Source organism: Delphinus delphis, chromosome 18, assembly GCF_949987515.2.
Source record: "Delphinus delphis chromosome 18, mDelDel1.2, whole genome shotgun sequence".
Lineage (NCBI taxonomy): Eukaryota > Metazoa > Chordata > Mammalia > Artiodactyla > Delphinidae > Delphinus > Delphinus delphis.
In genome coordinates, this window is record NC_082700.1 from 68,359,601 (window position 1) to 68,386,544 (window position 26,944).

At 43.7% G+C, this 26,944-nt stretch overlaps 1 protein-coding gene across 1 annotated transcript in view; it reads right to left on the reverse strand.

Annotated features, from left to right (window-relative positions):
- Positions 1-475: 475 nt before the first annotated feature.
- The window catches only part of TMTC4 (transmembrane O-mannosyltransferase targeting cadherins 4), a 61,267-nt gene continuing 34,798 nt past the window's right edge, over positions 476-26,944 (reverse strand). Inside the window, exons 8-19 of the mRNA XM_059995778.1 lie at positions 25,016-25,108; positions 24,622-24,786; positions 23,512-23,714; positions 21,858-22,029; positions 21,638-21,769; positions 15,305-15,384; positions 15,022-15,129; positions 14,789-14,930; positions 9,569-9,683; positions 8,419-8,531; positions 3,277-3,346; positions 476-1,727 (exon numbers count right to left, since the gene is read on the reverse strand). Of these exons, the coding sequence (XP_059851761.1) occupies positions 1,579-1,727; positions 3,277-3,346; positions 8,419-8,531; positions 9,569-9,683; positions 14,789-14,930; positions 15,022-15,129; positions 15,305-15,384; positions 21,638-21,769; positions 21,858-22,029; positions 23,512-23,714; positions 24,622-24,786; positions 25,016-25,108 (1,542 nt within the window). The 3' untranslated portion in view covers positions 476-1,578. The remainder of the gene's footprint in view (positions 1,728-3,276; positions 3,347-8,418; positions 8,532-9,568; positions 9,684-14,788; positions 14,931-15,021; positions 15,130-15,304; positions 15,385-21,637; positions 21,770-21,857; positions 22,030-23,511; positions 23,715-24,621; positions 24,787-25,015; positions 25,109-26,944) is intronic.

Genomic DNA, 26,944 nt, shown 5'->3' on the forward strand with positions numbered 1-26,944 from the left:
AGAGAGAAATTTGCTTAAATAAAAAAAAAGTCAACAAGCATACAGTACCTCTATTATCTGCCAAACTAAGTGCTACAGGAACCTAAATAAGAACAAGGCAGCTCCTGCCCCTAAGAGCTCTATAAATTGTTACTGTTGTTCAGGGACCATTTCTGAAATGTTTGAAACACAGCACTTTCTTTTCTGAAGTATCTCAACCACTGCAGGTTACAATTACTGATTTACAACTCTACGCAGGTCTGCCCCCGGCCCCCCACAAAGTGAGTGTAGAGAATCAAATTCATCTCCATGTGGGATCTACTCAGCCCATATTTTAGAACCTGGAGGACTCCACAGTGCGATTCTATTAAATGGTCCCTAAAACCAAATAGAAGCCACATTCTAGAAAGGATGAATCAGTCACTTTGATTTCATTTTAACGCAAAGAGGACAGAGTCAAATAATTTGAAAATCATCTTAATAGATGATTAATAGGAGGCACTATGACACTTGTATACCGGTTTCTGTAATAATTTTACTGCATAAGGAATGACAGAGATTGCATAAATCATTAGGTCAACAGCATATATAGGAGGATAAAACAAAACGAACATGATTACTCTGACCCAATAAAACAGGACAGTCCGATTCTTAAAAATATCACAAACTCCCCAAATGTGGTTCCTTTTGGGAGAAAATTTACCTCTTGCATTTTCTGGATATAGTAATGACTATGGTTCCATGAAACTAAATAGAAAACTGCTTTCCAGTCAAAAAACACAAAAAAACAACTTACATAGAAGTGTGTAGCCCTCTTAATACTGGATGTAACAAAAATAAAGACATCAGGCTGCCTGCTTTTGCCTAAAGCATGGCTTTAATTTTCTATTAATAGTGACAGTTTATGTAGGATACTACATAATTTCCTATGTTATGAAACAGCACAAGTTGAAGAATCCAAAAAATATTGCAGGAGTGAATTTTTTCCTACGGGAAAAGTGTAGATACACTAGATGTTAAAATTTCCATTCTTCATTCAATTATTTGCCCCATTCAAAAAAAAAATACAAATAAATATTTCCTTACAAATGATGTTCATAGCACATTGTTTGGGAAAAAAAAAGATTAAAAAAATCTTAATTTACTCTTTCTTGTCATTAAATAAAAATTCTAATATACAGACACATTAGATATTTATACAAATTGTAGGAGTCAGATTGTCATTTCTTGTTCACAATCCATGTTTAATAATATGAGTCTTTACAACAACACGACTCACATCCCAAATGCAGGTTTAATTCTGCTGCAAGTCGCTCAAGATAATTTTTTTCTGTTTTTCTTTTTAATTAAAAAAGACTTCATCCTTGGAATTTTAGAATTTATGTTTGAGTTGTCTGAAAAAATACAATTTCAATGCAAAAACCACATCAAGCATTCGAGAGTATATTGCTGGTGCTGTAATCTTTTTGCATGTCTGTTTTCACAGAAAAAAATGATAAAATAAACATGTAAGACTTTTAAATGGTTAAACGTAAGCACATGATATTAATGATCTGCCTCATGCACACACACACAAACTCAAAAATGAAGGAAAAAGGCTCAGACGTTTTTCTTTTGCATTTGTTCCAGCTTTCTTCTTAGAAGACCATAATTCTCCTTAGTTCCTGATGCCATTGGGTCAAGCCGCAGAGAGATCTCATAGTGTTTTTTGGCCAAGTCTAGATGTCCCCAACGATGATAAAGCACAGCTGAAATAGCAAGAGATCAATTTCATTGGAAATGCTTCTGAATAACTTGTGGTATTCCCAACCACTTGTACAAAGAAATATTACAGAACCTCTGCAAGCAGTTTTCAAAAATCATTGTTTAAAACAATATTGTTTGTACTGCCAACTTTATTTATTGTAATCACACTCCCTGGTGAATGTCTGTTTAACCACCCCCAGTTACTCCCAGGGTTCTTCATGTCATTAGGCGTGATCCATCTCCCTACAGCAACATTGTTACATAAAGAAGCAAAAGGAAGAGTACACTAAGTTTCTTGATGCTGCCAGGAAATTTCCCGAAAGCCAGGCTGCACAGGGCTGGGCTCCAGCACTGCTTAGCGCTCTGACCATGTAGAAGACCAGCCATTTACTTTAACAAAGAGTCTCCTATACCTTTTGGCAAAATAATAGCTTGTTTGTTGCCAGCTGGAATTCAGGGCTCTAACATCAAGATCTGACCATAAAATGATAGTTAAAGAAATCTACTTTTTTTTTTTTTGGCTGCATCGGGTCTTAGTTGCGGCACGTGGGATCTTTGTTGAGGCACGTGGGATCTTTCGTTGCGGCGTGTGGGCTTCTCTCTAGTTGTGGCATGCGGGTTCTCTCTTCTCTAGTTGTGGCGTGCAGGCTCCAGGACGCGTGGGCTTTGTAGTTGTGGCGCACGGGTTCCAGAGCGCGTGGGCTCTAGTTGAGGCGCGCGAGCTCGGTAGTTGTGGGGGGCAGGCCTAGTTGCCCCGCGGCATGTGGGATCCTAGTTCCCTGACGAGGGATCGAACCAGAGTCCCCTGCATTGTAAGGCAGATTCTTTACCACTGGACCACATGGGAAGTCCCAAGAAATCTACTCATTAGAATGGTAAGCCTCTGACTATTACAATGATTCTCTAAGTAAAACCATCTTTCTATGTGGGCAGTACAGCAACCACTGATGCTTCATCATTTTTCCAAGGGGAAGCTACAGAGTCTATAGGGAAGAGATCTGGTGAAAAAATACTCACGTGACTGAGCCTTCCAAACATCAACATGCTATGTTCTAAAAATCTAAATTATTGAGATGCAAAAATGAAAGAAAGGAATTCTAGGGAATAAGTCATTGTGAATGCATTCTTAGCCAAGACACAGAACAGAAGAACGCAGGGAAGACCAGGCTAGATAAGGAAGGTCCACTTCAGAAGAAGCAAAAGGACACATGTCAGACTGCAAACTTCCAAAGTACTTCTCAGTTGAACTATCTAGGGCTCTTCACTCAAAGAAAGAAAATCTGAGTTTTAACATCAGAAGGCGATTAACTAGTGGGGGATTTTAGGAGTTGTTCTGATCATGCAATTAAGATTTGTAAATATGACTGTTACTTAGCTACCTTATTAATGTGATAATTTCCTTAAAATGCCATATTTTAGAACCAGATTATAAAGGCCAATACAGGTTAGATTTGAATAACAACTCTCCCAACAGTGACTTTACAGAAATGCACCTGTTTCATTAAAATTACACAGAATTTCGATATGATTCAAATTGAAAAATCTCCTTACCCAAATTGCCATGGTAACTTGCAGTATTTGGATGAGCTTTAATTGCTTTGAGGAATAAAGCTTCAGATTCCTAAAAAACGAAATACATGAAAAATAAGGTACTCCACACGATGCAAAAGTTTTATGCAGTTTTATCGCCTATGGGTTTCGAGCTTTGAACGTGCTTGTTTTGCTCCACCAAATCCTTCTTCTGGAAACATCTGGGAGCCCAGCAGGGCCACACCCTGTTGAGAAGAGGCTCGGAAGGATGATCCATTGGGGCAGTGTGTGACTGGGCAAAGGTGACAGGGCAGTAGTCAGGGGATGGTGGCCGCAGAGAGGATGAATATGCTAATGACTCTGCCACCTGCCTCCCTGAAGTGGTGGGAATTCTGCAACTTTAAGCAGGTAGCTCAGTTCAGGGTCCAGGGCAGGATGAGCAAAGGTCAATCAGGAAAGTGCCGGGCTGCTGAGGACACCCACACAAATGTCATTTCTGGTCAGCATCGATGAACTCATTTCTAAGATTCTCAAGGTAGGAGGTGGAGTCTGTTTAACCTCCCCTAAGAACGCACACCCCCTCAACGACCCAGAAGCAGCCCATTCAGCTGGAGGAAATGAGCAGAGAGAATGAGGGAGAAACAGCCACCTGTCACCTCAGCCACTGCAGGACTGTACGCGAGTGTGACCAAACGCCCCTGAAGTGCGGAACCGATTCTCGGAGAGACTTGCATTTCCCCCATACAGTATTCACTTCCAACCCAGCCAGAGAAACACGGCCAAGTGTTTTCTCGCCTGCTCATCGTGGGACCATGGCCGACTGCATGGCTCCTTTTTACCATAATGTTGAAAAATAAAGATGCCTCATTGCTCTCAGCGACAGCTGCCGGGGGTGACTATCACACCATCTACATTCGTGTCCCTAAAGGGCCATTCATGCTTTAATCAGGGTCACAGGCTCAGCTTCAACAACCAAGGCTGGGGGTTTGGGGACAGGTTTTTACCTTCTATCTGTGCCCTACATGAGCTTCTCCCAGGGGGCCTCCTATATCCAGGATCACATGTTTTATAAAGTGCAGGGAGACCAGTTTCCTTTGCCTTGTGCTGGCTGGGCAAACATCTCTGACACCACCTTTTAGACAGAGCTGGCAGAGAAAAATCTGTATTTTAGAAATGTGGTCTGTGAGGGAATGAATGAAGATGTCAGGATTACACGCAGGATGTCAGCAAGCGTCACTCTCAGAACTCGGCTCAAAGTCAGGGTCTACATTCCGAGTTGCGGGAGAGAAAACTCCTTCAAGGAAGTCTAAGTTTTCCTGCTATGTTAGGTGTGCTGGAAACAAAAATGAAAACAATGCAAACAAAAGAAAAATCAAATGGATTGTGCAGACCTGTAGCTGTGCTCTTTCTGATGATTTTCAAATGTTTCCATTTAAAACCTCAAGTATAAGAAATGGAAAGCCTGGGGAACCTCAACCTACTTTAAAATGCTCCACACGCAAAGGAAGCAGTGTTATCTGGAGACAACAGATGTAGAGATAAAAGGCAAGTTAGGAGTTCTCTAGGGGATGCTAGATTCATTTTTTGATTCATTTAACTCATTTCTCAAGCGCCCACAAGTGCGGACATCGTTCAGGACGATGTGCAGTCAGAGTCAGGTTTGGAGGATGTAGTGGGGTTTAGGAGAGTGGGCAATGGCGCAGGGGTGAGGGCTTACAGCCTGTCTAGGGGCTGTAGGTCTTGGCAAGGCAAGGCTGGTGGGAAGGAGTGGGTATGAGGATCAGGGAGGTAATAGGGGAAGAAAAAAAGGACTCAAAGTTTCCAAGCCTGACTTCCCTGGCGGTCCAGTGGTTAAGACTCGGTGCTTCCAATGCTGGAGGCACGGGTTCGATCCCTGATCGGGGGACTAAGATCCCATATGCCTCAAAGCGTGGCCAAAAAAAAAAAGTTTCCAAGCCTGGAAGACAGAAAAATAATGGCACATTGAAAAAAGAAGGGGCATCAGGAGGAAGAGTGGGTTTGTGGGGCACTGTGAGTGTGGGTTAGACATGCTCCATTTTGGGTAACATTGGGACTGGAGGCCTCGTTAGAACACGAATGCCCGCAGGTATTCAACGCCCATGAAATGCTCATCTATTAAATCAGGCTTTTTAATGGCCCTGTTCTGGGAAGCGATGAACTATTCATAAACTGATCTTCTGTGGAGGTTCAAGGATGCTTCAAGACCCAAGTAATGAGCTGACTTATGCCAAGGAACAAATAAATAAACTCATGCTTAAAATCAGGGATTGTTTTTCCTCAACAGACAGGTAAAATAACATATTACTTTCTAAAGTGTGTTAGACAAAATGTGTATGACCAAGGTTTAGGGTAACACCAGGGACAGAGCAAGGCCTTGCAAAGGAGCAAGTGAGGGTCTTTCTGTCTAGGCGGCAAGGACTGGGCAGTCGGAGGTCATTTCAGCCATGCCGGCCGCCAGGGTTGCAGCATCATCTCAGCAACGTCCTTAAACCCGCGTCTATTCTCCCAAACAGGCTTTCACAAGGAACACCCTGCAGAACACTCTGGCTGGGAAGGGAATGTGGGTGGTCCAACGTGAAGTTGAAACCACCAGTCACATAGCAAGAGTAGCTCCCTCTTCAATTCACCTTCCTTTCTTCAAGTTCAGTTGAGACAAAGTCTCCGTTTGGTGGTGGTTTGGGGTCACCCCCCAATACCTTCCAATCTCCCTTTGAGGCTAACTGAGGGTTCACCCTCAGGCTCAGAGCCTGAGCCAGTAGTAGTACCTACCTGAGATTTAGTAAAATTATTCTATTTTCATTTAACTTATATTTCTAGTAAAGATAGCATGTTTCCACTTTAATTACCATTTGTGTTTAAACTCTATTTAAAGAAATATATCAAGTGAATAATAAGTAGTATCTAGATGTGGCCCCCCCCCCCAAAAATTCATAAGGGTATGACATAAATGTCTGGAGTTGGGGAAACTGCTCTCTAGATGTAATCTGCTCTTAAACTACAGGGCCCGTGGAACAGGTGATGCAGAGAGAGAATCAGCACGAGAGGCGACGTTCACCACTGAAAAACATCACTTTTGGAAATTAAACGGCAATAGGCAACATAAATGCTAATGGATTTTCATGATCCTTCGAGTTTCATTCAATAATCACTAGACTAAAATTACTGCCGTGTACGTATACATGTATACAATGTTTCATAGTTATAAATTACCTTCTTGTGCATTTCTTTCTTAGCACCATCTCCATTTTACAGAAGAATAAACTGAGGAGTGGTTAAGTGATGGCTCTTGGGTAAAAGGGCTGCTCGGATTAAAAAGGTGCCCCATTATCACCTGGATGTAATGAGAATGCTCACATCGAAGTCTCAAAATAGATTCCGGAAGCCTGAACGTTTCAGAACCGAACGTGGGATGTGTTCCATCATTTCACAGTGGTCCACTGGGCACTTACAAAATGCCCAGTGGTTGGGGAGGGGTGGAGCGGCAATGGAGACACGAAAAGGGGACTTAAGACTCTGGCCTCAACGAGCCTCCAGGCTCACTAAGGACATTGACCAGGAGTTAGTGATCATCTACAACAGCAAATGCCTAGGTGGAAAGGGAGGTGCACAGACCACAGATACCTGTCCTGATGGGGACGGTGGCCCAGCTGCAAGGTCTGCTTGCCCCACCCCTGCAAGTCACCACCACGTCACCTCTTCGTCCAAGCGTCCCCGCCCAGTGCCCAAAGTTTAGTTCCTTATTTCAGATTTCATCCTCTGTTTTCCTATCTTAGGCTCAGCACCCTGGCCTAGACAGTTAGGATGCAAAATGTGTAGAGAAACAGGAAACCCATTTCTCCATTCTGCTTTATGGAGTATTTTCTACTTTATCTGGAAAAAAAACCATACAAAACACCACTGTGAACTGGAACCCAAATCAACCCCAGGTCCTGTCACCTTACTAGGAATTCCAGTTTATAAGCTGTGGGATGATAGAAAAATCAGCACATGATCACATAAGCTGCATCTCAAAGATGGTCACTGGACACTCCCACCCCGTCCCAGGCTGACAGATGGCTGGAAAGTCATTAGAAAGGAACCCACACACCTCACCTCCCTCTCCTCTACAGAAGTAGGTCTGTAAAAAATAAAACGAAACCCCTCAAAAGGTTATCTGGGGGCAAAATCTAGAAATTCAAAAATGTATCCTGATGCTATTAAACTCCCTGATTATTCAATTCAAAAAGGATAGAAATGCATGAGACATCTTACTACTGTATTGTTACAGAAAATTATACCGATAATGATACCTAATGAGCCGAACAGGAGAAGTATGAATTAATCACTACTATTAGGCCAAGTGTGATCAAAATCAGATATGGCCGCTGATTCAAAAAGGAAATATTTCTCTCATGAAAGGACGAAGACACAGCTTCTAAAAGTGTGTTTTCTGTAACATCTGTGCTAGGAAGCCGGGATGCTGGTTAGAATGCATACTCCCTGACCTTACCCAATGGAGCCATGGGGAGAAATACGGGCATCTGTATTCTCACAGGCTCCCTCGGTGGTTCTGATACACAAAACTAAAATCTGAGATCAGTGCTATTAGGAACAGAGTCCCCTTCAATATCCAGGGAGTTACGTGCCTTCTGATTCAAGGTCTACTCCTGGCCCACCCTGGGACCCCAGTTAGTTAGAGGCCTGATGCAATATCTTGTGGTTTTCGTTGGTCAGAAACTTCTAGGGCTTTGCAGATGACCTGTAACTTCCTGTAGGTGAGGAAAAACCTGGAAGCAGCGAGAACCCATCCTATATTCTCCACGGGCTGGTACTCTTTTTGTGCAGAAGAGGACGAGCCCCAGCACCAGGGACAGAATCATAGCTCCATGCCAGGAGCTGGGGCATCTGCTAGGATTTTTTTGGCTTCTCCTCCCCTCCCATGTTTGAGCAATGCTGGTGAATTCTGACCAGAAAGCATGTGGAGTCTGAGTCCACAAATTCATCTCTTGCGCAGCTTCTCAAAGCAAACTGACTGAGCCACACTGGTACGCAGCTACCACTAGTTGGGCCGAATTCTGAATTTAACTGGGCAGACGTTACATCGATGGTTCCTGTCAGATGCTGGCATTCACTGCAAGAAATCACGGCCTGCAGTTCACACACCTTGTATTTCTGGGACTTTCCCAGCACGTTTGCCAAGGAGAACATCAGAGAGTGGTCATTAGGTATTAATTCCAGTGCCTCTCTTCCCACAGCTTCGGCTTGGGCTAAATTACCTGTGAATGAACAATGGAAAACTTAAAAAACATGTTCGCGTCGTACTCGTATTTTAGTCTCTCTCTCTAATTAACAGGGCTTATGTGCATTATGCACAATGATTATGAATAAACTACTTAAGAAGATCAACGTAGAACAGTAATATACACACACATACACGACACTCAACACACACACACGACCTATCAGTTGCAAAGCCACTGCAGTCCAGCACAATTCTGACATACCAACAGCTTTTGATTAACTTCTGTCAAAGCATGTAAAATCTAATTTCAATTTCCCCCAGATACCAGTTATACCCAGATCGGAGAAAACAAGTCTGCAGAATAAGGATATCACAGCAACAGTTTAATAACTGAATGTTTATAGTACTGAAGCTCACATGCTACACTTTCATTAGGAACAAGATGTGTATCTCCCTCCACACTGAGTAGATGGCTAACTAGCTTTAAATTCTGCCAAATGAAAACTATCATTTCCTATGGGATGGCTGGATTTTTAAAAGTAGGGGAACAGAGAAACTTCTAATTGATTGAGTCTCGCACGGGCTAAGAAACCAGGTCACCAAATTTATTACCATTATATCGAAAATAAGAATCTCTGAGTGTAGGTTTGAGAGCACCTCCTTTGAGTACCATCCATGAACTTTAGAGCATGGACCTAGCACCATCCATTTCATAAGCCCAGAAATGGATGGTACCTGCTCCAGGTACCTCCAGCATCCTAGATGATGGCCATTGCCAGATGACAGGCTTCAGGAGAAATGAGATGCTAGTGCACACCTGCCCCCATGACTCAACACCAACTCTAAGCCAAGTGTCACCTTCCCAAACATTCATATTGCAATATGTCAAAGGACACTCCATATTCTAGAAGTACACACATATTTGTCATGTAAAATATTGAACCCCATATTAATTAAAAACAAACAAACAAAACTCTAACACACACTAGGGGAAAAAAAAAAGCACAAGCATCTGTTTCCTAATTATCCAACGGCACTATACTATGGACTGACTGAATCGCTTCTCCACACCTGTGTTATCAAGGAGGATGATCATGTTGTTCCAGGCCAGGCTGTGCTCTGGCTTCAGCACGGTAGCATTCCTCCACGCGTTCAGCGCATCAACGTGACGATTTAGATCTGCATACTGAACAGAAAGCAGGGACACCCCCAATCAATATTCCAGTTCTTTTTTGTGCTTTCTTTCTACAAGATATAACCATACCAAACCCGAAACCAAACCGAACCGAACTTGTATTTATCGAGCTTGTAATTTTTCATATTAACTCATTTAGCCTCCAAACAATCTCAGTGAAGGAGAGGACTATCCCCGTTTTACAGATGAAGTAAATAACTGAGGCACAGAGAAAGGAAGTAACGTGTCCACAGTGCCATATCTAGAAATGGGAGAGCACGGACTGAGACCAGGTGGTCTAGCTCCTGAGCCTACAACCTTTTTTTTTTTTTTTTTTTTTTTTTTTTTGCGGTACGCGGGCCTCACACTGTTGTGGCCTCTCCCGTTGCGGAGCACAGGCTCCGGACGCGCAGGCTCAGCGGCCATGGCTCACAGACCCAGCCGCTCCGCGGCATGTGGGATCTTCCCGGACAGGGACACGAACCCGTGTCCCCTGCATCGGCAGGCGGACTCTCAACCACTGCGTCACCAGGGGAGCCCAAGCCTACAACCTTTTAACTACAACCCATAATTTAGTGATTCCAGGTGTCAAAGCATGTTTCAGACTACTTCAGAGAGGTTAAGGAAAAAACCTAATCCTTAGTATTTTTCCAGAAAGACTTCACATAGTCTATCTTTGATAAGGTATTATTTAAAATGGTCAACAAAATATTTAATGTGATTAAAAGCTCTATGTGCCAAATTCACCTTGTGAAGAATGGTCTTCCTGCCTACATCTAAGCTTCCTATAAAACTGTGAGTACATCAGACATACTTTATGAACTGGTTGGAAAAGTCTTAAGCAGTAAATGTAAACGTCTTTCCCAGTTTGGAGCCTGTTTGCCTCCTTCAGGAAGGAGAGAATGATCTGTTGCTTTCTTTTGAGAGGGAATGTTAACATCGACAACAGAATATGAAATGGCTGGCTGTCAATCCGCATAGTTAATAAAAGCACGCAGAGGGGGAAAGTGATGGATTGTTTAACAGGTGACCCTCTTGCCCTCTTTAACTCTGTTCAAATGCACATCTCATCTGAATGAACACGGTTCCATTAACTCTGCAAAAAAGTACACAAGATTACAATTTATCAGAGTTTAAGGCTATTTCCTTATTTACTGTCAAGTCTGTCTTTTCATTAGACAACAGAAACATTGTGACTTGCCCCATGACCCCACACACAGCAAACAGGTGGCACAGTACGCAAGAAAAAGAAAGGTTTAAGGAATTACAGAAACATTTGTGAATATCCATTTGCTAAAGATGTCGGAATTTCCCAAGAGACTCAGAGACTCCAGTTACAATACTTTAGCCCTTAAATGAGGAAACATGTAAAGTTCAAAGACTTAAAATAATTTAGGATGCCCAATTATACCAACATTTAATTCTCTTTATACTTGATGTTCCATTGATTTCTCAGCCAGTTCTCTCCAGCAAGTGACAGGCAATTGAGTCATGTGGAGACGATCTGCGGTGACATGCTTTCAAAGGCACCCAGGAAAACCAACATAACTTCGTTTACACAACAAAAACATTCTTTACATATTTTATTACTTATTATTATATTTCATTACTATTTATTGAAGAACAACCCCAGCCTGAACCAGGTAACACTCCTATTCTGCCTTGAACTTTACCTTTTATACCATCTATACAAAGTGAACAAGCACTTTAAGGGAAACAGAGAAAAATGGTGATTTAGAAAGAACTACCCATTCTGAAAGTGGACAGGTAATAAGCATGTTATTTACCTATTAGTCCTATGCTCAACCTTCTATGCTCTGCAAACTACATTTCCCATGGTGCTTTGCTACTTGGCCCCCGGTCAAGTCTCTCTGCCAATAGAAGTCACAGGTGATGATCAGATAGTTGGAAGACGGAGTAGCGCTTTCCCCCTATTCTCGCTCTCTCCTTCCTTGTCCTTGGCAGTGTCTCTACCGTGGCCATGTCCCCTCCCTCCACAGTCCCTGGGCTGGACTTTGGTCCTTCTGTCACAATCTCAGCCTTCAGGTGATGGTAGCTCCTGAGATGTGGTGCCTTCTATGAGCTCTTAAATTCTGGTGGCATCACTTCATTCCATGTGTTCCCCTAACCCTACAGGGTTTCCTTTTACTCTCTGAGTTAATGTCACCTTTCCATGTGTGTTCTTCCAACAACTGTCTAACCCATTCCTTGTATTGAATCTTCTCTATTTAAAATACTTAGCACGGGGACTTCCCTGGTGGTCCAGTGGGTAAGACCCTGTGCTCCCAATTCAGGGGGCTGGGGTTCGATCACTGGTTGGGGAACTAGATCCCGCATGCATGCATGCTGCAACTAAGAGTCTGCATGCTGCAACTAAAGATCCTGCATGCCACAACTAAGACCCAGTGCAACCAAAATAAATAAAGAAATAAATATTTTTTTAAAAAGAGAGAGATTATTTTTAAAAAAATACTTAGCATGGTTTTGGTTTTCCTGAATGGATCCTGCCTGATGCAATTAGTCCTTGCAAAATGAACTGTCTCCAGTCACTATTACCGTAATTTTCTAATGTTAGTAATGTGTCCCAAATAATCCAGCTCTTCCCAATTTCCTACGGCACAAGAGAAGTTCATTATAGTCCCTTCTTTCCTGTATCCAGAAATCAAAACACATTTCTGTCTCCCACTACTGAAGAGTGACTAAGGAAGGTTTTTTCAGAAAGGAAACTCTTCAGTTATTAAGTTCCTATTATTTGCCGATATAAAAATATACTGGTTGAGCTGTTAAAGATTAAGCTCTTAATGCTTTTAAGCTGTCAAGCAGGCAAAAGCTGGATAATTAAACAACAAAGGAGAGCAAAATCTTTAAATAACCAAGAACAGTTGGCAGGAGGGAACACAGAAAGATTACTTCACGGTAGCATAATTAGTAAACAGTACACAGAGAACAGTACAAGGTCTCAATAGTCAGTACTACAGATGATCTTCTAAGTGAGAGAGGGGATGAGTTCCAGGGCCTGGAGCACGTGTTAAAATCTTCTATTTTGCATTCTATCTTCCTTTCTTTGGACGTAACTTGGTTCATTTAGCATTAATTCTCAATTTTCCAAACCCCAAGGAATTGCAGTGACAGGCAGCTACTGGGGGAAGGAAGAAGACCGCTAAGTATTAGAGCTTTAGAGTATAACTGAGGGCTCCAGGCAGATACACTCACTTCACAAACAATATCCTGAAAAAAGAGCTGCCTCCAAAAAAGAAAAAGAAAAAAGAATGAAAGAAGATTTCGTGTGGATCTCAAGTATAATATGTCACGCAAGTCCTAGCGTAGACACAATAAATAGAAACAGTAATCCCTGCAATAACCACCGATGCAAGTATTTGGATAATACCCAATTTGTTCCCAGATCCCATTCTCACTTCATTAACTTTGCAAGGACCCACCCTGCTCTGTGTGTGACTGGATTTTCTGGTCTCTACTGGTATTATTACAGTGGAGTTTTACTGTCTCTCCCCTACTCCAAGAAAACAAGATAGAGGACCCGAAAATGCCACCCCAAATATACCATTTTGGCATAAAGATTATTGCACTGAAGGCATTTGAGAGTCAACAGATGCAGAAAGCAGCTTTCCTGGAGCTTCCCTGATCTGACTAAAAGCAGAAACTTCTGAGAAAGGAGGAGGGCCTCCCCTCCTGGGGAAGTTTTATGGCTATGGAGAAGACGAACCTACACAAACACACCTCACTTCATTATATATGTGAGGTTTCCCCCATATATTTACCTTCCCACAGTTCGTCAGCTTGGAAGCCTGAAACCTCTTTGTCTTGTCATTTCTCTACAAATGTATAGTTCTCTACTAGGATGCTACATAAGCCCAAGTTCTAACCATCCCTTTGAGTTACCCCACTTGTCTGCCCACTGCACACGGTAATAAACTGTTTTTCTCGTTATCACCTCCATCACCTCACAGAACTACCATTTTGCGGGTGTGCGCTTATTTTCTTTATTAAGGAAAGCAAGAGTTTTAATAATTAAGCTGTGCGTCCTCATGGAGGCCTTTCAGAAATGATGACAAAATCTATTTCACTATCATTAGCAATATATGCTTTCAGATTTTTTTTTAATTAATTAATTAATTTTATTTTTGGCTGCGTTGGGTCTCTGTTGCTGCCCATGGGCTTTCTCTAGTTGAGGCGCGCGCGGGGCTGCTCTTCGTTGCGGTGCGCGGGCTTCTCACTGCGGTGGTTTCTCTTGTTGCGGAGCATGGGCTCTAGGTGCACGGGCTTCAGTAGTTGTGGCACGTGGGCTCAGTAGTTGTGGCACACGGGCTTAGCTGCTCTGCAGCATGTTGGATCTTCCCGGACCAGGGCTCGAACCCGTGTCCCCTGCACTGGCAGGCGGATTCTTAACCACTGTGACACCAGGGAAGCCCCACGCTTTCAGATTTTAAGATTATTGAACTTACTGTATGAGCTACTGCTGTATTATTTATTTGAAGAAAGAAACTATATTTAAAAAAAAAAGTCAAGAGCAATAACAGCTTTATAAATATCCTGTTAGTAACCAAAAAGAGCAAGTCTCTACAGAACACATTATGCTCTATTCCCATTGAATAATCTCAAAGCCCTTTTGTGGGCTCCTGAGCTTTCTTTCATGGGGGGATAGTTACCTGTAAAAATGCAGGAACAGTCCCTTGAGGCAGCAGAAGAGGAAAACTCAGAAGTCACATTATGGGTTTGCTTTTTTTAAATTTCAGTTTTTATTCAATTGGTGTTTTAAAAACAGAGAGACCAATGTTTATCAGGAAGTAATCCCTTGGAATACTGTTTAACAGGGCACAAAGGGACTTTTAAAAATTGTAATTTATTCCTTAGTTTAACCTGTTGCCTTTATGATCTCTTAAACTTGGCTAACTCAAGTTGGCTTGCTCTCTAATTAGAGCTAAAAAAAAAACTACATGTGAGGAAAGCAAATAGCTACCTTCAACTGAGATAAAAGTACGTGAAAGAGCTTCATAAGATGTAGAGGGTTAGAATGGGTGTCGCTCTTCTCACTTTATTATAAAGAAGGAAACAAAACCAAGCTTTTCTGCTGCAGCCACAGGGCACCATGTGCTTACCAAACGCCCGAGGTTGTAGTAACAATCTGGGTATTTCCTCCTGTGCTTGATCGCCATCCGGTAACTTTGCTCGGCCGCCTGGAACCGTTTCAGGCTGTTTTGCACGATGCCTAAATTCATCCACGCGGCAGCGAAGTCTGGCCTGGAAGACAAACAAGGAAAAGAAAGGCTTAGCTCCCAGAACGCTGGAGCGCATTTCCATGCCGTGAGCATGATTATAAAACAACGCTTACTGTATCTGTACAGCCAAAGACAGCAGCTCCTCTGCTTCCTGGAGCTCATTCCTTTCTTTTAAGATATTTCCCAGATTATTCATGGCATGAACGTACTTCGGATTTAATCTGGAAGTGGAGAGAGAAACCAAGCCTGTAGTCTTCCCTAAACTCTCAGGAATTGGCAAATTTATCTTAAAGTTGGGGTCCTCGTGGGGACAGGTTTTTAACGCTAGAAAGTTAAAATAAGACATGTGTACTGTAAAGACAGCATTTCTTCTGTGAGACAGGATGCTTGCAGTACCTCACAGCTTCCCGGTAATATCTAATGGCAGCTGTCTGATTGCCTTTATCAGCCAGGTTTTTGCCCACATTGTAGTGAACCTGAAAAGACAGAGAAAATTGGCCATCAGCTGCCAGACTTCTTTGTTCAGAGCTGGGATGCCTACCATACCTTCTAAACGAAAGCAAAAGATAATGGTATTAAAAAACAAGCCCCTACCAGAACTTTAGCTAAACCCCTACAGAGGCTGGGCCGAGCTTGCTGGTGCTTTAGTACCCTGCCCTGTAAGAAAAGATTCGAGGAAAGGGAGGTGACAAGCAGATGGTAACACTAAAGTGTGACAGCGGAATACTGGCTAAAGAACTCAACAGAGAAAACTGGGAAGTTAGGAAGCTGGGCTGGTTTTACTGTGAAACCCTGACGCCCCCTCCTTCTCACACACCTGCACCCACTAGGGCTGAGCTGCAAAGTCCAACCACACATGCACGTGAGGAAACAGTGACGATTCTGTACTTGAAACAAATACAGCACTTTCTTGTATGACACCTTTCTTCTGTAGCAATACTAGCATTCCACTTTACACTAATCAAATCCTCCCTCCCTTATTCCTTTAGGTAATGCCCCAAGAGAAGTGGGAGGCCAGTGCGGGGTCTGTTAAGTGCCTGAGTTTCCTAGGGCTGCGGTAACAAAGGACCACAAGCTGGGGGCTTAGAGACAACAGAAATGTATTCCGCCGGAGTTCTGGAGGCCGAAATTAGCAGCAGCAAGGCTGGTTCCCACTGGAGGCTCTGAGGAAAACGCCCACGCTTCTCTCATCTTCCGACCGTGGCCGGCCAGCCCTGGTGTACCTTGCTCTGTGGCTGCAGCGCTCGAATCTCTGCCTCTGTCTTCACGTGGCCCTCTCCCCGCCATGTGTCCATGTCTCTGCTCTCTCTTATAAGGACACCAGTCATAGTGGATTAAGGCTCCACCCTATTCCAGTATAACCTCATCTTAACTTACATCTGAATGACATCTGCAAGGACCCCCCTTCCTAAATAAACAGGGCTTAGGATTTGAACACATCTTGGGGGCGGGAGGGGGGGCAATTCAACCCATAACAAAAGCCAGGGGTAGGAGGGTGGCAGAGGGTCAGAATCAGATTTAGGTTTATGTAAAATAAGTCACACTGGGAAACTCACATGAGTCAGGAGAAAGCCAATGCTGGGGGTCCAGGGAGAGCCTGTAGCTGCAGCCCCAAGAACGAGGATGGCGGACGGAGCTGGGTGGTGGTGAAGAAGTGGAGGCACCTGAGGAACACTGAAGAAATAAAGAGCCCAGGGCAGCAGAACTAAACGGACCCATGAGGACTATTACCAGAAGTATTTACCGATCATCAAACGCTCCTCTTGGAGGCTTACAACGTAAAGGCCAACAGCAATCTCAGAGGAGATGATGCTACAGAAAAGTCATTCAACTGGGTGTGTGCAGCGTGACTAATAATAACTAACAGTGTGGCTGGCACGTACTGAGGGACTGCTTTGGCACCATTAAGTGTCTTGCCCTAGGTTGTGGTACTAGAGTTGAACCCAGGCTCCAAAGCCTGTGTTTCTTCTCACTATATCACACCCATTTATTACGGTGCTGGGTGAAAATGGGGCCGGGCTGCTCAAGACAATTTCTAGACCCACTCATTTACCCCATGTATTATTTTTTAAGGTAAAATAATGTTACTTTTGGGTGTTAAGGGCTGCACTGTGACCCCAAAATTCATATGTTGAAGTCCTAGACCCCAGCACCCCAGAATGTGACTGTATTGAAAGATGGGGGTCTTTAAAGAGGTCATTAAGTTGAAATGAGGCTCTTCGGGGCCTTAATCCAATCTGACTGATGGCCTTATAAGAGAAGGAAATTTGGACACACAGAGAACACCAGAGATGCCTGCACACAGATGAAAGGCTGTGTGAGGACACAGCAAGAAGGTGGCCATCTGCAAGCCAAGGAGAGAGGCCTCAGGAGAAACCAGCTCTTCTGATGCCTTGATCCTGGACTTCCGGCCTCCAGAACTGGGAGAAAATAAAATTCTGTTGTTTAAGCCACCCAGTCCATTGTATTTTCTTATGGCAGCCCTAGCAGACTGATACATGGTGAATTACAATAATGGTTTGAGCACAATCAAGTAGCATTATATCTGAACATTCAAAACCCCTTTTAAAAGAATAATCACATCCTGCCTTATCAATCTTAACCTACAGTGATAGCACGTCTTCAAAAATACTGATATTTCTGGAAGGGTATAGAGCACTGTGACATTCTTTAAGCACATACGTAACAGAGATTTTTTTTTTTTAATAAGTTTATTTATTTATTTTTGGCTGTGTTGGGTCCTTGTTGCTGCACCCGGGCTTTCTCTAGTTGCAGTGAGCAGGGGTTACTCTTCGTTGCAGTGAGGTGGCTTCTCTTATTGCAGAGCACGGGCTCTAGATGCACCGGCTTCAGTAGTTGTGGCACGTGGGTTCAGCAGTTGTGGCTCGCAGGCTCTAGAGCACAGGCTCAGTAGTTGTGGCTCGCAGGCTCTAGAGCGCAGGCTCAGGAGTTGTGGCACACGGGCTTAGCTGCTCCGCGGCATGTGGGATCTTCCCGGACCAGGGCTCAAACCCGTGTCCCCTGCATTGGCAGGCGGATTCTTATCCACTGCGCCACCAGGGAAGCCCGAGATTTGTTTTTTAACTGCCAATTTTAAACTCTATACATCTATTTTTACCTCATCGGACAAAAGGAATCACAAACGGGGAAATCACAGGCGATAGAAATGTATAATATTGCGCAGCACACCCCGTATAATTTAAACTTCCTAAACCAAATTATTGTCCATCTGTAGGTGTTACCATCTTTATGCTATAGCTTGCAGGAGACTAGTTAATGCTATGGCTTGATGGTGGGTTTTGAAAAGTGGGCTCGAAGTGGATTGATTTTGAGCCTCCCCCAGCCCCAGTCTGGAAGTGTTTACCCACTCCCTCACGCCCCACACACAAAGGGACCGAATCTGGAGACTCCAACCTGTGAGTGAGGACGTATGTGCCTGCAGTCCCCAGAATACAAACACAGCTTCTATGCAGACTTCAACACAGCTCCTGCGTCTTCCGCCCCTGAGCTCCTGCTGCTTTCCTTTGTTACGGGGAAATTCTGTTTTCTCAATAAAAAGCTCAGACAAAGAGCTGAACTGCCCTCTGCAGTAGAGCCGCTGTTCTGTTAGACCCGACGCCACGGACCAGGAGATCAGGGGAGGGCAGAGGGTTGCTTTGCAAAATCAGACTGCAGTGAATTCAATGGAACTAGTTAAAAACTGGACAGCCCTGTCCATAATTAAGACTGGTAAACAGGCCAGCCTTATCCTATGCGTGACATGGAGGGAAGTATTTGAATAGAAAACAGCTGCCTAGATAACCCATTGTGAAAAACCAAAGCAAACCTCTACGAAACAGTTTACCTGAACTAGAGTTTAAAGAATGAGTGATTTTTGTTCCCCCGGAAATGTAAAGGATTGAAAAAGCCTATTTATCCTTGAACTTTCCCTCCTGCCTTTGTGATTCATACGCTGAGGCAACGAACCAGCACAGAAGCCACAGAGAAAACCCACCGTTGCAACCCAAGGATATGTAAATGCAAACGAGGTGAAAGCATCCATAGGGAAGGAGGTACATTCAACAGCAATGCTAAAACCAGTTTCTTTCAAATTTCCTGTTAAAACTTCATGTTAAACTTAAAAATGTTTTAAACACATAAAAATCCTATAACCCATCCTGGCTCATCCTTAAGGAAATACCTCATTGTGGTATATGATCCCTTTCGTTGTTAAAAGAATTTAGAATTGTATCCCAGGTTTGACACAAAGTGTCACACACTTTCAAGCCTTGAAAACTAAGAATGGCTGCAAATACAATCAGATACTTGGTGTCTCATCCATAGTAGGAATTTAATTTCTATTGTCTCAATTCAGTCACTAATACCGAGTTCCTACCATATGCAAGGAACTGTGGGTAATTCAAATGCAGACCAGGCACAGCACTGAGTCTCATTTGTAAATCTGGGCCTAATTGACAGCCAGGTGCCAAATGCTTACTTAATAGTCAGTGAATGTAAGGTGGAAATGAGTGCAGAAAAATGTATCTCCTGCAATAGAGTTGAATGAAACCAGTGTCTTTCTAAATGAGATCTCTTCCCTGAAATCAACCTAGCTCCCCCACTCCCAAAAAGGGAAGTAAAGAGAACTTTATTATACTTCAGTTTATAGTGGGAAGTAAAAAGAAAAAAAAAAGAAACCTATCTTGCTCATACTGAATGGCATCACTGAAAAATGTTCTTGGAAAGGCTTATCACTACTGGGTCCATTCTGAAGATGAGGTCTTGTATGTATGTCGTAAATTTAAAAGAGAAAACCACACACACAGACCATGTGCATGACCATCTGCACACCCCCTGTGTTTTCTAGCCTTAACATATGAAATCGTAAGGCAGACATATAGGCTCAAACATCACATATGTCCCATACTCCCTCATTTACTAGGGTAACCTGGGCACAGCACTATACCAGGCCTCTATCTACCACCTAAGTTACTAACTTAGATAAAGTCAGCTCCATCTTTCCATGCCTCAGTTTCTTTCATTTGGAAAATTAAAGAAAATAACCTCTCTGACAACCTTCGAGGGAGAATAATGGAGATTAATGATAGAGCCTCTACAAAGAAATCTGAGTTCCTTCTGCAGAAGAACTATATAAATAGAAGGGGTAATTACTGCCATTCAAACAGAAAAGTAAAAATAAAGCAAATCTATTAACATTATGAAATTAAATCACAGGCAATTTATTTTTAATAGCATAAAATAAATGGCTAGGTCAGCAAATCAAATTAACAATAAAAACTTGAAATAATTCACTCTTATCTCAGCCTCTAACTATAAAACACAAACAAGGTTTTTTTTAATCCAAGGAAAAGACAAACAAGGAGTCAGCACCTTTTATAGTATCCCTCACTCCACGGTCACAATAAGACATCAACTATTCATTAGAATTCTTCATATAATTTTGCCTGAAATCACCGTTTTCTCTTAAATATAGAATGTGGAAATGAGACAGAGCTCCATGGAGTTTTTATCCTCCCCCCACTCCCCCATCACAATTAAGCATCCTAGGAAGCTCCAACTCTGATGACACCAAAGGAGAACGGGACCGTTATTTAATAATAATAATGATCTATACTAACAGAGAATTCTTCTAACCTAACTCCTTTGCCTCCCTTTTTTTTTTTTTTTTTTTTTTTTTGCGGTACGTGGGCCTCTCACTGTTGTGGCCTCTCCCGTTGCGGAGCACAGGCTCCGGACATGCAGGCTCAGCGGCCATGGCTCACGGGCCCAGCCGCTCCACAGCATGTGGGATCTTCCCGGACCGGGCCACGAACCCGTGTCCCCTGCATCGGCAGGCGGACTCCCAACCACTGCACCACCAGGGAAGCCCTTGGCCTCCCATTTTGAGCAAGTATCATTCCCTTCTTTTCATTTAATGGGACAACCAAAACTAAAAGGAGCCTATGAAAGCAAACATTTCTGGATCACCCACTATGTTCTAAGTACCATGTCAGGGCACTTCAGAGGCCACATTTCATTAAAGCCTCACAACAAACCCAGGAGATAGGCACTGTTGTCCCGTGTCCCTCCCCCACCAATACCCCCCTCGCCCCTTTGCCCAAAGAGGCACAGCTGGGTAAGTGAAGAAATTCATCAAGGATACAAGTGAAACATACTCGTACCAGACTGTGTCAACAAAAACACTGCCAATTTTAAAGTCTGTATATTTATTTTTACCTAATCTGGCAAAAAGAATCCCAAGTAGAGAAGCCACAGGTTTGATAGAACTGTGTGCTGCTGAACACCCCACAGGGTCCTTTAAACTTCCTGAACTGAACTGCTGTCCACTCACAGGTATTATCATCTTCCAGTTACAGATTTCAGGAGGCCGGAGCACGTGTTTTGAAAAGTGTGCTCTACATGGTTCGACCGTGGGCCTCCCCAGACCCCAGACTAGATATGTGGAGTTACCTTCCCTGCCACCACTTTAATCCATGATTTGGACCAACTGGAAGATGAGTAAAAACTTGTTTAGGTAATCCGCTGTTTCACTGACATTGTCTGGTTTCAATAATTTCTTTTGTATTATTTTGGCTAAGTGCCATTTTAATAAATTTTGTCAAAATCATTTAAAAGAAAAAAAAAAAGAAAAACCCCAAGTATATGATCAAGGTCATATGCCGGATTCCGTGTGAAGGTAAACATTCTCCTTACTCCGCTGTTGAACTTAAAACATGGCAGCCAACATACCTTGGCGTTGAGAGGACACACAGACAGGGCGCTTCTGAAAAGCTGTTCCTCATTCCGCCACTCGCCGCTGCGAATCACGCATCTCAGCGTGTTTATGAATAAAATTCCCAGGACGAAAGCAGCAATCAGTTTCTTAAGAAGAGAGGGACATGGGAAATGTCATTAGTAAAATCCACCCGTCGTCTCGGTCAGGAACGGCACCACCGCTCTGGGCCAATACCTTTTTCTTAGTATGTTTACTGAGAACTCCAAATCCGAAAGTCAGCAGCATGCAGTACCCAGCGCTGGGGAGGTACAGGACCCTCTCTGCCACCACGAAGCCCACCCGGAAGAACAGGTTACTCGCAGGAAGAAATGGAATGATGAGAAGTCCCAGGCCCAGCGTGAGGATCCTGGAAGATGAGAATTAAAATGGTTACTTTTAGACTGTTCCAGAAACATGTCCTCCTTAACATTAAATTCACGATAAAGGCCCGCCCCCCTTTTTTTTCATGCCAGCAACTGAGAAATGGCATCAGTAGAGAGGGTCTAACCAGGCAGCATTAGGATAAGATATAAAAATCTTACTAAGGCACTTAGCGTCAAGCATAAGGATAAAACTTACATGTCACAAAATTCACATGAATAAAGTTAGAACGATTACTTTGCGAGGCCTATGAATGCACCTGCCCCTGACTATACCTTAAACTGTGTAGGCGCTGAATAGCTCAATGGATATTGGTCCCAATTAGACCAATTTAGTCCCCCATCCCTGCCAAACTTAACAGAAGTAATGCTACTTAACTGGTTTAAACTTCATGAAATCTGAAATAAACTAATATCATTTTCGGGCGCTATGGCATCAATTTCAGTCAAGTAAAAAGAAAGCCAAGAGCAGTGGAACACTTCTGGAAGTAGGCAATCATTCCCAATCTCCCACAGATGTAAGAGGATGAATTAAGAAGCAAGGTCAAACAACAAGGTCCTACTGTACAGCACAGGGAACGATATTCCATATCCTGTGATAAACCATAATGGCAAAGAATATGAAAAAGAATATATATGTATAACTGAATCACTTGGCCGTACAGCAGAAATTAACATAACATTGTAACTCAACTATACTTCAGTAAAATTAAAAAACAAACAAAAAAAAGAAGCCAGGTCAAATGCGGTGGCTCCTTCCCAGACCCTGTGCCTGTAGTACTAGAAAAATCCTATTGCACGTGTATAGTGGATTGGGACTATGGCTTGTCGCCCTTTAGAATTACGTACCAATTTAAGCCACGGGTAAACTTAAAACTGAATTTATTTTGAGAAATTACTAATCTAATTCCATCAACACTTATGCTTAAAGGAAATCTTCTTAAATAGCTTTCTTTCTCATAAAACACATTTGTTTTTCCCCCAATTATTTTCTCAATAACCTTTTTTTCCCTTTTCTGGGGTGTGAGAAAGAACAGGCTCTTTGGGGTGGCAATTTATTTTGTACCAAATAACAAGAGAAGGAATCACTGTAGCATCCACTAGGGTTTTCTGAAGCAGAATTGTGAAATAATGGGCACAACACACATCAATTACACTCTCAGTTCTGACCATAAATTACTCTTTACCACCTACAGCGAAAAGGATCTCAAAATGCTGCTTCACGGGGAAAGAGGGAGGGACAGATAAAGCAGTCATCTGCAACTCCCCCCCTCCAAGTTCACTCCCCACTAGTTGAAGCCAGCCATGGATTCCAAATGGATAGAACTCATCCTGGCCATAAACATGTATTTGAAATAAAGGTCCTTAGATATTACTTCCACAAAATCGTTAAAATGATCAGTGCTGGATTTAGCAAAATGCTCTGACTCCACCCCGTGTAGAAGTTAAAATTCAGCTTGGCCTCTTACCGTCTCTTGTGGCTGTCTTCAGAGCACAGGGCTTGGCATATCAGGCCAATTAGGCAGAACCAGAGTGCTGCTAGAGCAATTACCCTCCAGTCCCCGACTGACTTAATGAGGGGGATGCAGCCCATTGACCAATCAAAACACAGCCACCACGGGCACAGCAGCAACCAGGCATTCAAGGAATAGTAGTAATTATAGTTTATGGCCTGTCAGTCAAAAGAAAAACAAACATTTATTTGATACTGAACTTGGAAAAAAAATATATCCTAGCTTCACTTTGAAGGCATCCATATGTTTCTGCTCAAGGAGAGCAGTTGTATAAAATAAGATGTTGCCACGTTCTACTTGGGCACGGGCTATAGTTTGCAGTTTACTAAATGCATTGAGATTTTTAATAGATAAAAATACAGCAAAGCCACCAGACTCTGTTATACATTCGTTATATTTCTGGTGACACTATGTCCTGATTACTCACTGATGCCCAAAGTCTGTGACCCAGGAAATCTGAGGCCCAGGGGTCACCCATGTGCTGGACAACCCAAGTATAGGGTCCTACGGTCCTTGATTTCTGTCTCTGAAGGCACAGCTAAGATACCCTTGCCTTCAGAAAAAGCAAACCTTTACAAGAAAGTCTGGACACCATAGACTTTTAAAGAGACCACAGGGGGTGGTCAGGACTACATGCTTCCATTGCAGGGGGCACGGGTTTGATCCCTGGTCCAGGAACTAAGATCCCACATGCTGCGAGGTGTGGCCAAAAAAAAAAGATACTGCCAATCTGGTTATATTTTATCTTAACCCCGCCATGTCAGTTTCCTTTATAACCAAAGTGATGGGGTTAGGGGACAATTTAAGGAGGCTGGCAAGAAACCTGATGTTTTCTAAACCACTCCTCTTTAATTTTGTTTAGAAAGGAAATACAAAGGGTTTATACCTTCTCAATGCCCTAATAAAAACCTGGTTTCATCCTAGAACATCCTTGGTGAGAGGAAACACACGTGGAAGTGTTCTGCTTATGGGAGCTTCTGTGGGTGCAGGGGAGGGAGGGAGGGGAGAGCTGGGAATCTGGTGGGCAAAGAAGAGGACCCATCGGAGGGCAGACTCAGGACTCACCCTGACCAGCATGCTACTGGCGAAGGAGGCAGGGTTGTCGACTTCGGTGAAGGCTGGAGGGCCGGTGCCCATGATCTTCCAGCGCACGTAGAGCACCCCTGTTCCCCCCAAGGCCAGGAGACTCATTCTGAAGAGGAGGCCCTCAGTCCTGAGCACGCCAGTGTTCTGAAAGGACACCGCAAGGCCCCTGACGTCTCAGAGTTTTCAGATAAAAGTGTGGCCGTGCCAGGTACAAAGGTGCAGCAGTTCTGGCTGAACCGCACTGACACCGTGCTTTAAAGGGCTGGCTATTTTAGAATTCAAAGTCGCAAGAAATACTTTGAAAATGGCATTTTAAATCCGCTGGTACTTGACATTTTCCGCATCTGGGCTGGAGACAAAAGCAGATACTCACCTCTAATGATCGGTCCTTATGTAGTACCTTCCGGACCAGTTCCAGAACATTTAATTTGCCTATCACCAAGATGTCAAAGACGGCATTCAGACCCTAAGAGAGCAAAGCAAGGAATCAGCGATGGGGCAGCCTAACTCTGATTAGATAACAATTATCCGTCACAATTTTATTGCTGAATCTAGACAAGAAATGTCCTGGATTAGATCATCACAGATGACCTCTTTAGCTCTAAAAACAAAACCGAAAAATCTTACTGTTCCTATGAAATGAGCTCATGTATTATATCAAATTTATTATCTAGTAAATCCCTGTTAGTCTGCATATAAGAGTACTATAAGATGCAGGAGAGCTAGACCTTTGGGGTTCCCAGGAGAAGCTCTGCAGAGGCCCCCCGCTTCCATTTTTTTCTTTACTATTCAAGTCCCTTAGTTGTAAGAGCCAGCACCTGTGCAGTGGTCACGCCTAAGAAGATAAAGGCAGTCATCAACCTTGAAAATCCAGCCAAGTAAGTAATTACACTTCAGGAACCCCAGGTGCTGCCTGATTTGGGCAAATGCCACGGAAGAGAGGGAGCAGAACGTAGAGTCTCCGGTGGGGCTCCGGAGACCTCTCAGGTTCACACTCCTGGCTGTCCGCTAGATCTCCCTTCCTGCCGGGCACACAGCCAGCCCTGCAGGAAAGCATGGTCACGTGACTGAGTTCCAGCCTATGGGATGTGGGCAGAAGTGATAACGTGCCATCTTGGAGGTTTGGACATAGGCTGCGGTGCCCCGCCCCCCTCGGTTTCCTGTCCAGCTGTGGCAGAGATGATGGAGCTATTCAGAGTGACACTGGAGACCACACCCTGAAGACGGCAGAGCCTCGGCCAGCCTGACCCGCCTGTGTGGAGGACAGCCACCGCTGCCCACAACTTTTAGGGGGATGACAAATAACTCCAATTACGTGGAGCCACTGGCCCTTGGGAGTGTGATACTGCAGCTCCATTGCTGCTAACAGCTTCCAGTAGCATCACGATAGCTCCTTTCTAGCAGGTGATGGCTGCTCTTGAAGCTATGACACCTACGGTCACAGGCTGAAGGCTCATCTGGCCTTGGACTCTACTCTCTACCCTGCAGTGGACTTCCTACAAATGGGGCCACTGCAAGCAACGTCATGTGGCTGAACTCCCTGCCGGAAGCAGGTAAAGTGGTCAGAACAGACACTGCGTAGACGGTTCAAGCTGCCCCTCAATGACGGGGCTCTTTTTAGTATGGGGCTTCGTGGCAAAGAAGATCCTAAATCATCAGAAGCCAGTGGTAATTTGTGGTTTTCAGAGCAAGGGTGGCTTCCCTACTTAACCCCCTCCCATAAATGCTGGGAGCCATTAATTATCCAATACACAGGCCAGTGCTGGGTTAATCACTTCACAGAATCCTGATTTTATGCACCCATTAGATGAATGATTTTAGTGGGTCACAGAGGGCCATTTCTGCCTGGGTCTGAACCATTTTCTAGAAGGCAGAAGCTCCCTGTTGAGCTGTGCTGTCTTCTTATACCATTTGTTTTCCTGCCTGGGAGCTATAGGACAGTCACCCAGGGATGACGGGGTCATGTCGTCACGAGGACTGAGCCGAACACGAGTTTGGCACTCCCTCCTCCTTCCCGTGGAAATTCATCACTGAAGTGTCCACATTCTAGTCAGATTTTTTTGAAACCTGCTCAATTTCACCGTATCTTTATTCATGTAAATTCAACCTAATTTTGTAGTGCTTCTCAAACACTGATGGACGTAGGAGTCACCTGGGGGCCTTGTTTTTTTTTTTTTTGCGGTACGCGGGCCTCTCACTGCTGTGGTCTCTCCCGTTGCGGAGCACAGGCTCCGGACGTGCAGGCCCAGCGGCCATGGCTCACGGGTCCAGCCGCTCCGCGGCATGTGGGATCTTCCCTGAC